This window comes from Mandrillus leucophaeus, unplaced genomic scaffold (genome assembly GCF_000951045.1).
Source record: "Mandrillus leucophaeus isolate KB7577 unplaced genomic scaffold, Mleu.le_1.0 Scaffold434, whole genome shotgun sequence".
NCBI lineage: Eukaryota > Metazoa > Chordata > Mammalia > Primates > Cercopithecidae > Mandrillus > Mandrillus leucophaeus.
The window spans coordinates 1,580,059-1,591,370 of record NW_012104632.1 but is presented as its reverse complement, the minus strand read 5'-3'; the positions used below and the strand labels follow the sequence as shown (position 1 = coordinate 1,591,370).

The 11,312-nt window shown below is 49.2% G+C and overlaps 1 protein-coding gene across 3 annotated transcripts in view; it reads left to right on the top strand.

The window, feature by feature from the left end:
* Positions 1-1,711: 1,711 nt before the first annotated feature.
* Positions 1,712-11,312, top strand: part of UBAC2 (UBA domain containing 2) — a 186,071-nt gene continuing 176,470 nt past the window's right edge. The window contains exon 1 of one of the 3 annotated variants that reach the window (XM_011993800.1): positions 1,712-2,604. In XM_011993800.1, the coding sequence (XP_011849190.1) occupies positions 2,574-2,604 (31 nt within the window). In that variant the 5' untranslated portion in view covers positions 1,712-2,573. Of the gene's footprint in view, positions 2,854-11,312 lie in introns of all 3 variants that reach the window. The other 2 variants (XM_011993801.1, XM_011993799.1) reach the window with 2 other exon arrangements.

Below are 11,312 nucleotides of genomic sequence, written 5' to 3'. Positions count from 1 at the left end.
CACCCAGCTATTTTTTGTACTTTTTGTAGAGACAGGGTTTCGCCATGTTGGCCAGGCTGGTCTCAAACTCTTGACCTCAAGTGAACCGTCTGCCTTGGCCTCCCAAAGTGCTGGAATTACAGGCCTAAGCCACTGTGTCTGGCAGGCAAATGTCTTGTTCAATAGAAAACAGCTGGGTCCTCATAGCTGCTTCTGCTTTCAGTTTGTGGCGATACATTGCTTTGGTTGACTCATATGAGGAAAACCTGGCCTCACCTAGATACACCCCGTGGTTGGAAAAGGAAGCATTTTAATACCCTTTCAGATGATACATTACTTTTTGATACTACACCATAACTTAGCAAGTGGTAGTTTCTTAAAGGTTAATTGCAATGAGGAATCTGAAACCATATGAATGAACATTTTGGACTGTTACACTAAAGTTTATTGGTGTATTTTACGGTTCAAATTGATCTTTTACCCACATAAGATTTCATAACATTATGCAACAGTCAACTGGAAAGTCCAGTTATGTAGCTCTGTACAGTGGTCCAACTGTACAGTGGAAAACTGCACTATATACTTGAGAGCAGAAAATAAAACTACTGTCTTAGCATTACTATGAAACTAGTTTTGGACTTTGCATCCCCTTAATGGGTCAGGGTGTAGCCAATCAACAGCTTCTGCAAACATAAAGGACGTTTTGACTGTCGTTTTCCTGAAAAATAACTCGAACGAACCTAAAGGTAAATGTAAAATGTACTTCAAGACTGTGAAAATGGGCTGGGCTCACGCCTGTAATCCCAACACTTTGGGAGGCCGAGGCGGGCGGATCAAGAGGTCAGGAGGTTGAGAACAGCCTGACCAACATGGTGAAACCTCATCTCTACTAAAAATACGAAAAATAGCCAAGCGTGGTGTCAGGCGCCTGTAGTCCCAGCTACTTGGGAGGCTAAGGCAGGAGAATCGCTTGAACCGGGGAGGCAGCGGGTCTCCGGGGAGGCAGAGGATCTCCGGGGAGGCAGAGGATCTCCGTGAGCCGAGATCGCGCCACTGTACTCCAGCTGGGGGGAGAGAGACTCCGTCTCAAAACAAACGAACAAAAAAAAGACTGTGAAAATGAACTTTACGAATAAAGCCTAAAGAAGCAAATAAAAGTCATACTTTTGCCTTCTAAAAATAATCAATGTTAACATTTTGGCCCACTGGAACCTCTCTTTGAGGGTAGGGACTGTTGATCTACGAATCTCAGATTTAGCACACTGGCTGGCACTTATGAGCACTGAAAAAGCTTTTTTTTTTTTTTTTTTAAGTACTCCATAGCCCATCCCTTTCATTTAGCTGGGTAGTGTGGTCAATTTCCCCATTATATACATTCTCACATAATTGTATGTATTTCTGGGGTACAGTGTGATGTTTCCATACATAAACACATTGTGCAACGATCTAATCAGCGTAATTAGCACATCCATCACCAAAACACTTGTCATTTCTTTGTGGTGAGAACATTCAAAATCCTCTCTTCTAACTATTTTGAAGTTAACATTATTGTTGAGTATAGTCATCCAAATGTGCAAGAGAACACTAAAACGTATTCCTCCTAACTGTAACTTTGCGCCTGTTGACCAGCCTCTCCCCATCCTCCCTCCCCACTAACTCTCCTCTGTACAAGAATAATCACTCTTTTACTCTACTTTTACGAGATCAACTTAAAAAAAAACTTTTTAAAACGACTGCATAATATGCTTTCATGCTCACACTCATTTAAAAACCGTGACTTTGGCAGAGTAACTTCATTCTTCTAGGGGAAAAAATTTAAATGGTCTGAGTACGGAAGCTCGCCGGGGCACAAGTGCTGGGTCGCTCCGCCGGGCTCGCCGCGCCGGGGACCCCCAGACACCCGCCACCACGGCGGGGAGGGCAGGGTGCTGACTCCTGGGGCCACGACACTCGGCTCCGGTGGTGGGGATTCCGAGCGGGACCCACGAGGGAACAAAGAGGCGGCTGGACGGCCCAACTCTCCGCACCCGGAGGGACCTGTTCCACCTCTCCGGCTCCCGTACCCCTCCATCCGCATCTGAGTGACCAGATCCCACTGCAGTCAACAGCCCGCGGGGTAGCCAGCTTCGAGGGACCGCCCGGAAAGACACAACGCGCGGGGAAGGCGCCGGGCGTCCAGTCTCGGGAGAGATTAGAGATGGCGTTCCTGCCCAGCGCCGGCAATCCAGAGGAATCCGCGGCCATCGCGGATCCACTAGAGGTGAGGCGGCACTGAGCCCAAGTGTGAGGCTCCCGGGAGCTACGCCTCCGCTGCCCCGGTGCCACCCGTTTTTGCCTCAGGCGGCTCTGACCGCCATCGTTTCAACCTGGAGAGATGGGCCCTCCCCTACGGACGCACTTCCCTTCCCCGGCAGGAAGGAGGGCGCTGACCCAGGGGGCACACGCCCCTGGCTGCGCATGCGCCATTCAGCCGCGGCGAGTGGCCTCGCGGAGCCGGATTCGTGGCGCCGGGAGTGCGCCTGCGCGGTCGCCGGGGCTCCCACCTCAGCTTCCCCTCCCCCGGCCCCCTCGGGGGCTCCGAGCCCGGCGGGACCATGTTCACCAGCACCGGCTCCAGTGGGCTCTGTGAGTACCGGCTTCCGCCATTCTGGCTGCCCCCTACACGCCACCCTGGGCACCTCATTGAGGAGGCTGGGGCAGCGGGGACCCTCGGGTTTGCCGGAGGTGGTGGGGCCGACCCTCCAGACTGGCGTCCGAACCCTGCTAGTTCCTGGTCTTGTGGGGGGGTCAGCGGAAACCGTCTCCATTTCGGCCTGGAGGGGCTAATGGGAACAAAGCCCCGCTGCCCGCCCGGACCCCACCTGGTGTCCCCAGGTGCGATGCCCAGGAGTCTCTTGGGGCCGCTGCAAGTGGGCAGGTGCCCTGGTGTTCTCGTGGGCCGGCCCCAGGCCTTTTGCGGCGCGTGTGCCGCGCTGAAGGAAGGGGCCGTCCCCCTCACCTTGCCCCATTCATTTAGGCTCCTGGGGGACCGAATTGACTCCCCCCGCCCCCACTTGCAAAGTTCAGCCTCCGCTTTAGAAGCTGACCTCTCAGTTTCACTTGGATGTGTTTCTTCTCCAGTCTCCAAGAAGAGTTTTTAGACAAACACACACTGATGAGAGTGCTTTCAAGTGGAGGGAAGTTAGGAAGTTGTGGCGAGGGAGCGCAGCTGTGCTGCTGGATGTTGCTGTTTCTTGGCGTGTTAGCGGTGGTCAGCAGGTAGGGGGCGGAGAAGTGTTTTTACAGCCAGTTGAACGGCTTTTCTCACTGACACTGAGTGTGTGGAATTGACTTTCCGTACAGTAGACTGCGTGTTAACAGTTAGGCACCGGTACAGCAACGGAGAACTGCTCTAATTTTGCAATTGCTTGTCACTGTTCATATTCCATGTGAAGTTAATGCTGCTGGAGGACAGAAACATCTGACATTTCCAAATATTAAAGATCTGTTGGGAATGTCATGAATCTTCTGAGAATACGTGTCTTGTCTTATAGTCTGACAGTAAGTTAGTATCAGAGCCACAGGCATGATTTTAAATCTTCCTCACTTCTCAATTTCTCAGGTTTTGAAGCGGTTTCAATATTTATGATTCCTTTTGTTTCATAATTAATTTGATTTATGGCATCTTTCATGCATTGGTCCCAGAGTATGTTACAACTACTAACTAATCTTCCCCAGCCTAGCTTGGTGGCTCATGCTTGTAATCCCAGCACTTTGGGAGGCCAAGGCAGGCGGATCACCTGAGGTCAGGAGTTCGAGACCAGCCTGATTAACATGGAGAAACCCTGTCTCTGCTAAAAATACAACATTAGCGGGGTGTGGTGGTGCATGCCTGTAGTCCCAGCTACTCGGGAGGCTGAGACAGGAGAATTGCTTGAACTCGGGAGGCGGAGGTTGCAGTGGGCCAAGATTGCGCCATTACACTCCAACCTGGGCAACAAGAGTGAAACTCCGTCTCAAAAAACAAAACAAAACTAATCTTCCCCAAACTACCCTGTAGATAAAGAGCGTTATGACTGTAGCTGAAGCTGACAGCTCAAGAAGGCGGTGTGGTTTTCCTGGGATCACACAGTGAACCAGGTACTGGTGGTTATGAAATTAATGGTAGAATTATTCAATTTCTGTTGTTCTTTAGCATTTAGATCTATTCTTGCTAGTCAAAGTACATAGAAAAAATTTAAAGGGCAAGAGAAATCTGTTATTGGTTGCTGTACTGTATTAGCCATGAGATTATATTGGCCAAGTGTATTCAAATTCGATACAGGGCGACTGTGGGGAAGATAATATTTTATTATCTATGGTGCATGGTGGTGAGTGTTGAATTCTAGGAACCAAACTGTTGCCCAGGGAGAGACCTAGGCCCAGAGCCCCTCTGCAGCTGTCTTGGCCTGTTTCTAAAATTAAGTGCCTCTGCAGTGTAAGAGTTGTTGGGATGGCCGTTCCTCAGAAGGCTGTGTCTTACATGCTCGTTTTACAAACATTTTGGGCATCTCCTCTGGGCAATGAACTGGGCTAGGTGCTGGGAATGCAGCAATGAGCAGGTCCTGGTCTCAGTGCTTACGGTGCTGACGGAGCTTGGGCACAGTTTTCCAGGACTGGTCATTAGAAAAGGCTGTGTGTCAACTTTAACATTTTTCTCTGGAGAAGCTACCCACTGAAGGGGAAGTGATTTCCTTCATTTTATTTATTTATTTATTGAGATGGAGTCTCACTCTGTCACCCAGGCTGGAGTGCAGTGGCAGATCTCGGCTCACTGCAACCTCCACCTCCCGGGTTCAAGCGATTCTTCCCCCTCAGCCTCCAAAGTAGCTGGGATTACAGGTGCCCACCATCACACCTGACTATTTTTGTATTTTTAGTAGAGACGGGGTTTTGCCGTGTTGACCAGGCTGGTCTTGAACTCCTGACCTCAAGTGATCCTCCCTCCTCGACCTCCCAAAGTGCTGGGATTACAGACGTGAGCCACTGCCCATGATTTCCTTTAGATAAGTTGAGGGACCCTTTAGCAAATCAAAATTCTGATCCTGAGTAAGAATCTGAAAGAAGGATGATACGTGTGCCTACCCCCACCCCCATGGGTGGTGAATAACAGTCCCTTTCCAGGGAGAAATCCCTGACATTTCCTACCACCTGCATGTTTCCAACGTTTTGTGGTTAGTAGATAATAGTGTTTTAGTGTTAAACTTGCCTTTCTCTCTCAGCCATTCAACAAGTGTCTGTTGAGTACCCATATCAGCCACGCATTGTTGATATACAGAGGATAAAGTAATAAGCAGGATAAAGGAGACCAGCATCAAACAGGTCAGTGTGATTCACATAGTGACAAGTGACATGAAGACAATGAAAGGGTAACTGCAAACACCGAAGTTATGGTGGAGGACCACTTTAGCACGCATGGTCATGGAGGGTAGCTGGGAAGGTGACGCTGAGCTGAGGCCCAGATGGTGTGAAGGAGCCAGCCATATGAGAGTTTGTTGAAAACTCTTCATTTTGAAGAAAGGGGACAGCAATACAGTTGAAAACACCCTGCTGTGGCTGTTTCAAGTGCTTGAAACTGTATTGCTGTCTGCCCAGTCACGTAATTATGACCGGGTAAAACTGCATAGGATTAGTGATCATGACTTATTTTAGATTCCTTACTTATAGACCAGTGCTGTCACTCAGCTCTACGTTGAGTAATATGTGTATCATTTACTGCATTTATTAATAAGCTCCTGTTTACCTCACAGTATGTTCACTGTGTAATGATGGACTCAGCCAACATTAATTGCATGCGTAATATTTTCCAGATATAGTTCCCACTCTCAAGGAGTTCAGTGTCTATTGGGGCAAAACTTTTTTGAAAAGAACGTCTGTGCTCGGTGCTGTGGGTTTATTGCAGGGGGTGGGCTGGTTGTGGGGAGGCACAGTTAAGGAAGACTTCCCAATGTAGCAATATTTGGACTGACTTTTCAGAGTTTGGCAGGCATCATAGTGTGGAGAAGGCCTCTGGGAGGGACAGAGACCGGACAGGGCTTGGCAAAGAGGCAGGAGGGAATGAATTAGGGGTGGTTATGGCTGGAGTGAGCAGTTCCTAAGAGGTGTGTGGTGAAGTCTTTCAGGGGACAGTGGAAGGTGAGACAAGAACTAGGGACAGAACTTGTGAACATTTTAAACTTCAAAGAGGGAGAAGAGTAGGTGCCAGGGAAGAAAACTGAGGAATGGCCAAGGAAGTAGGGGGACACCTGGGAGGAGAGAATTTCAGGGAAGAGTGGCTGATAGCATTACACGCTGCAGAGATTTTCAAAACAGGCCTGAAGTGCGACCTGTGGGAAAGAAAGAGGCCCCCCAGAACCTTTCCAGAATAGTTGGGGAGAGAATTCAGATTATAATTAGCTGAGAAATGAGTGGGATATAAATGGGAGACAGTGAGCTTGGAAAGTGCTTTCAAGATCTCAGTTCTGAGAATCAAGAGAGTGAGTTGTGGTCAGAGGTGGCCGCAGGTGTAAGGGGGAGTTTCTTTTTTTTTTTTGCGATGGAGTCTTGCTCTGTCACCAGGCTGGAGTGCAGTGGTGTGATCTCGGCTCACTGCAACCTCTGCGTCCTGGGTTCAAGCGATTCTTCTGCCTCAGCCTCCCAAGTAGCAGGCACTACAGGTGTGCGATACAACACCTGGCTAATTTTTGTATTTTTAGCAGAGATGGGGTTTCATCATGTTGGCCAGGTTGGTCTCGATCTCCTGATCTCATGATCTGCCTGCCTCGGCCTCCCAAAGTGTTGGGACTATAGACGTGAACCACTGCGCCAGGCTGGGGGAGTTTCTTTAAGTGGAGAGGAGGCTTAGCGTGTTTAAAAGGTGTTGGGAAAAACCCAGTGGGAAGGGTGTGGGTGAAGATACAGACAAGAATGAGTGATAGACCTGAGTTGTGAGGAGGTGAGGATCTGGGGCCCAGGGCAGGTGTACTTCTCATTGCTGTGGGAGGGAAGAGGAGGGGTTACTTTTGGTCATGGAGCAGTGGTTCTCAAATGCTGCTCCTGTACCAGCTGCAAACAAAAATCAATCACGGTGTTTTCTGAATGCACACCTTCCTGGTTCTCCTCCCCAGAGGGGGAGATTCAGAAGAGTTAGCATGAGTGTCAGAAACCTGTTATTTTTTGTTTTAAGAAATGTGTATTTTTAAAGCCTCCTCGTCCCCCCCACCCTAGGACATTTTAGTGGACAAACAGATTGAGATGGAGGCAGGAGGGAAATCATAGGCAGGGCTGAGAGAACGGAGTCTGATGGGCTGATGAGAGAAGATAGAAGGATTCTAAAGATGTGTATTCTGGTAGGTTGTGTCAATAAAGCAGATTGGATCTGGGGAGAGGGAGGAGTTGAAGTTGACTCTGCTTTACCTCTTGGGCAGCTGGGTGGATAGATAAAGTTCCCAGTCACTACAGAGGGAATGTAGAGAAGCAGGAGCTCCTTTCGGGGGAAGATGAGTTTAGCTTTGGACCTGTGCAGTGTTGAGGCGTTTGCAGAGTCCAGTCAGAGGTACTCGGGACACCTGGGGAAAGAAATCCAGAGCTGGATTGGATTGGACATGAGTAGGTGAGAGTTAGGTTGTGGGTGTGAGTGAGGACTCCAGAGGTGGGGGGACAGTTGGAAGCTGAGGACAGATCTTCAGGCCATTCCAGTATGTAAGGGATGCATAGAGAAAGGGGAGGCAGAAAGTAGGCAGAGCTGGGGGCTTCTGTAGGTGAAGCTGCGTCTCCTCCCCTAGTCCAGTGGATGGATGTGCCCTCTTCCACGGAACTGCTCATCCCACAGCTGCTTCCCTGGCTCTGCTCGCCACTGTTTCTCTGCTTGCCAGCCTCTGATCCCTCCTTGTCTCCAGTGTATCAGCCCATTTGTGGCATCTCTTTCTTCATATCTAGTCTGGAACCTGTAGTTCATTACCAGAGCTATGGTCTCATCCAGACTCTCAAAGACCTGGCACATCTGTTCTGCGGCGCTCATCGAGTAAAACCCTAACTTCGTATTGATTTATGGGGTCAAGTTTGGGCCCTTGGCACCGTTTCTCAGCTAAGTTTCTGGTATTCAATTCTCAGCTAAGTTTCTGGGATTCAGTCATCTCCTTATGCTACCTCCATTTTGTCCCCGGCTCAAGGCTGTTCTCAGTCTCTCCCCATCTCTTCACCCCCCATCTCACTCTTCATCCATCCAAAAAATTGGGGCCATCACCTGGGTGCTCCTTCTACTTCCTGCTCCCTCTCCCTGACTTGTTTCTGTCCACACTCAGCTTTGTTCCTTTCCTCCAATCCAGAAGAATGAAGCAGCCGCCTCCTGAGGCCCACCCGCCACCGATTCTGAACTCTTTCCTGTCTTTTCTAGCACCACTCCTGCTTCTTTACCTTCATTCTCTCTCCTGCAGGAATGAGCCTGGCATGTGGTTACAGCTGATGCTTTCTCCAGCGGGTGCCTTAGTGGCACCCCCTTCCTGAGTTGGGAGCCTCTGCCTGCTGCTGCGTTGACCTGGGGGGATGCATCCTTATTTGGTGAGAGGGCATAGTATAGAGATGTAGCACACAGGCCTGAAAGTGAGACTGCCTGTACTTCAGATGCTTTCTTGATGGGTAGGAGGATCAGAAAAGTTAATGTGTGTGGAGCTCCTTGAATTTTGCCATAGTAACTATTCAGGTGTAAGTAGTATTAACTGGATCCTTCTTCTGAGTCTATTCTTAAAAATACAAAGGTACAACCCATCCAACAACTCTAGCGTGTGCCTTCCCAACTGCTGACCACCTTCTTTCCAGCTCTTAGAAGGTGATCTTCCCTTATTTTTTCCCCCTTCTCACTTCCCTTCACTTTTTAGCCTTGCGCCATTAGTCTGCTACTCTTCGATGGCAGGGCCCTGTTCTGGGCTTATTGTGGCTTGCTTCTGCTCCGCTGTACCACTGAGCTGCTCTGAGTGAAACTCTTACTTGATCCAAAACATTTGGTAGGGAGCCTTGGGTCAGATGCAGTTAGAGAAGTTTGATGAGCCTAAGGTCCACTGGTATCAGCCTGTGGCGTGGACATTTGTCTCACTGTAGAGCTGGGTGAGCCCTCAGGACTGGTAGGGTCATTCGAGGCCTGCACTCTCCACCTTCGTTCCAGCTTAGGATCCTGCCTTTGGAACCTGAATACCCTGTCCCCTGCATACTGCTGAATTGGACACCAACGTTGACTCCTTTTTTTTGCGTTCTCACGAAGGAGCAAACCATGTTCCTACTGACATTGTTTCTTAAGTATGCATTCAGTGTGGGAGATGATCCAAATAAATCTTTATTTTTGCCTCTCACTGTCTCTTTTTTTTTTTTTTTTTGAGATAGAGTTTCGCTCTTGTTGCCCAGGCTGGAGTGCAACGGCGTGATCTTGGCTCACTGCAGCCTCTGCCTCCTGGGTTTGAGCGATTCTCATGCCTCAGCCCCCCAAGTAGCTGGGATTACAGGCATGCACCAATACACCTGGCTAATTTTGTATTTTCAGTAGAGATGGGGTTTCACTATGTTGGTCAGGCTGGCCTTGAACTCCTGACCTCAGGTGATCTGCCTGCCTCTGCCTCCCAAAGTGTTGAGATTACAGGCGTGAGTCACTGTGCCTGGCCTTCACTGTCTCTTTAAAATACACTCAGTTGGGGAGCTGTTTGCTTTTATGAAAAGCTATCAGGCCTTGTGACTTACCCTTTATGCTTTCATTCACTGATTCAGCAGATACTTCCTGAGCACTCCTGTGGGCCAGCTGGTCTCCTAGGTTCTCAGGATTGAATAGGAAGTAAAAGGCCACATGTGCATTTAAGTGGTGATGATCTTAGGTGATAGAAGTCTTGAAATGTAGGCTCTGTTTAAAAATTAAAAGTGTCCAGTTCAGTATGTTAATCAACACTTCAGTCTTCATTCAAAGATAAGATTTTCCCCCCCTTTTTTTTCCCAGTTAAGACTTGTAGTTGGCAACCATCTCTGTCAGAAAAAGCAGTGTGACAGGCTTCTGGTGTGTTCGGCTCCTCTCTGTCCTTCAGATTTCTTGTGTCTGACTTCACTAGGCTCTGGATTGAGTGGAATAGGAGGAGGAAGGAGTGGTGAGGTGCTCAGATTGTTCTTCTATAGCTCCCTGAGCCTTGGCACGTGGTTAAAGCCGACCCTGTGTCCTGCAGGTGCTTCAGTGGGCTCTTCAGAGACTCCTGACTTCTATCCCTGCTGCCTCCTTGACCTGGGGGTTTGCATCTTTATTTTGGTCGACTTGTTTTGGCCAGTTTATTTTGGTGACTCCTCAGCGCCTAGGAACTTAGATCCCCCTAGAGTTTCCTCTTGCTGGAGTTCTTTTGGCCTGCTTGGGGGCACTGTTGTTTGAACCCAAGAAGACCCTCTGCTGACTCTCACGCACAGCCTGGCTGGTACTGCCCTTGTTGTGCACGTGGGTCCCAGTGCTCAGCACAGCTTCCCCGGTTCTCTAGATTTCCCGGGTTGGAGATCCACTGTATCCTTGCTGGTCACAGATTTAGTGCATGAAATAGGCCATTGAACCACGACCTCAGCTTGGTATGAAAGTGTGGCTGTACTCACAGGCACTCAAGGGTTCACTTCACAAAGCCCCTGCCTCCTGTCCTGTCTTCATGGGAGGGAACCCTCACATTCCACTGTCTGTAGCCCTGACCTGGCTGAGAGGACTGTGGGACTCAGGGGACTGCCTTGCAGTCACTCTTGGAAAGTTCTGCATTCTGCTATGGAGCCTCCCTTTGGTGGCAGCAGCCCTTCTCTTTTGGTACCTTAGTGGAAACTCCTGTTTTATCATCTTGTTTTGGTTGCTTTTCTGTTTTGTGGGCCAGGAATGTTTGACTGTCTTCTTTAAGGCAGGCTTTAGCGTTTATACTTTTCTGCTATAACCAGGCCTGGGTTGTCCAAACCTGAACAGCTCGTTTACTCTTGGGGATACACTCTTCCCCACCTGTCTTAAGTTTTTGGGAACTGTATTATTGAAACTTCCGAGGAATATACTCTTCATAAATTTTAGCAGCCAGGCACAGTGGCTCACACCTGTAATCCCAGCACTTTGGGAGGCTAAGGCGTGTGGATCACCTGAGGCCAGGAGTTGGAGACCAGCCTGACCAACATGTTGAAACCCCATCTCTGCTAAAAATACAAAATTAGCCGGGCGTGGTGGTTGGCTCCTGTAATCCCAGCTGCTCGGGAGGCTTAGGCAGGGTGAATCGCTTGAACCCGGGAGGTGGAGGTTGCAGTGAGCTGAGACCGCACCTCAACCTGGGTGCGAGACTCTGTCTCAAACAAACAAACAA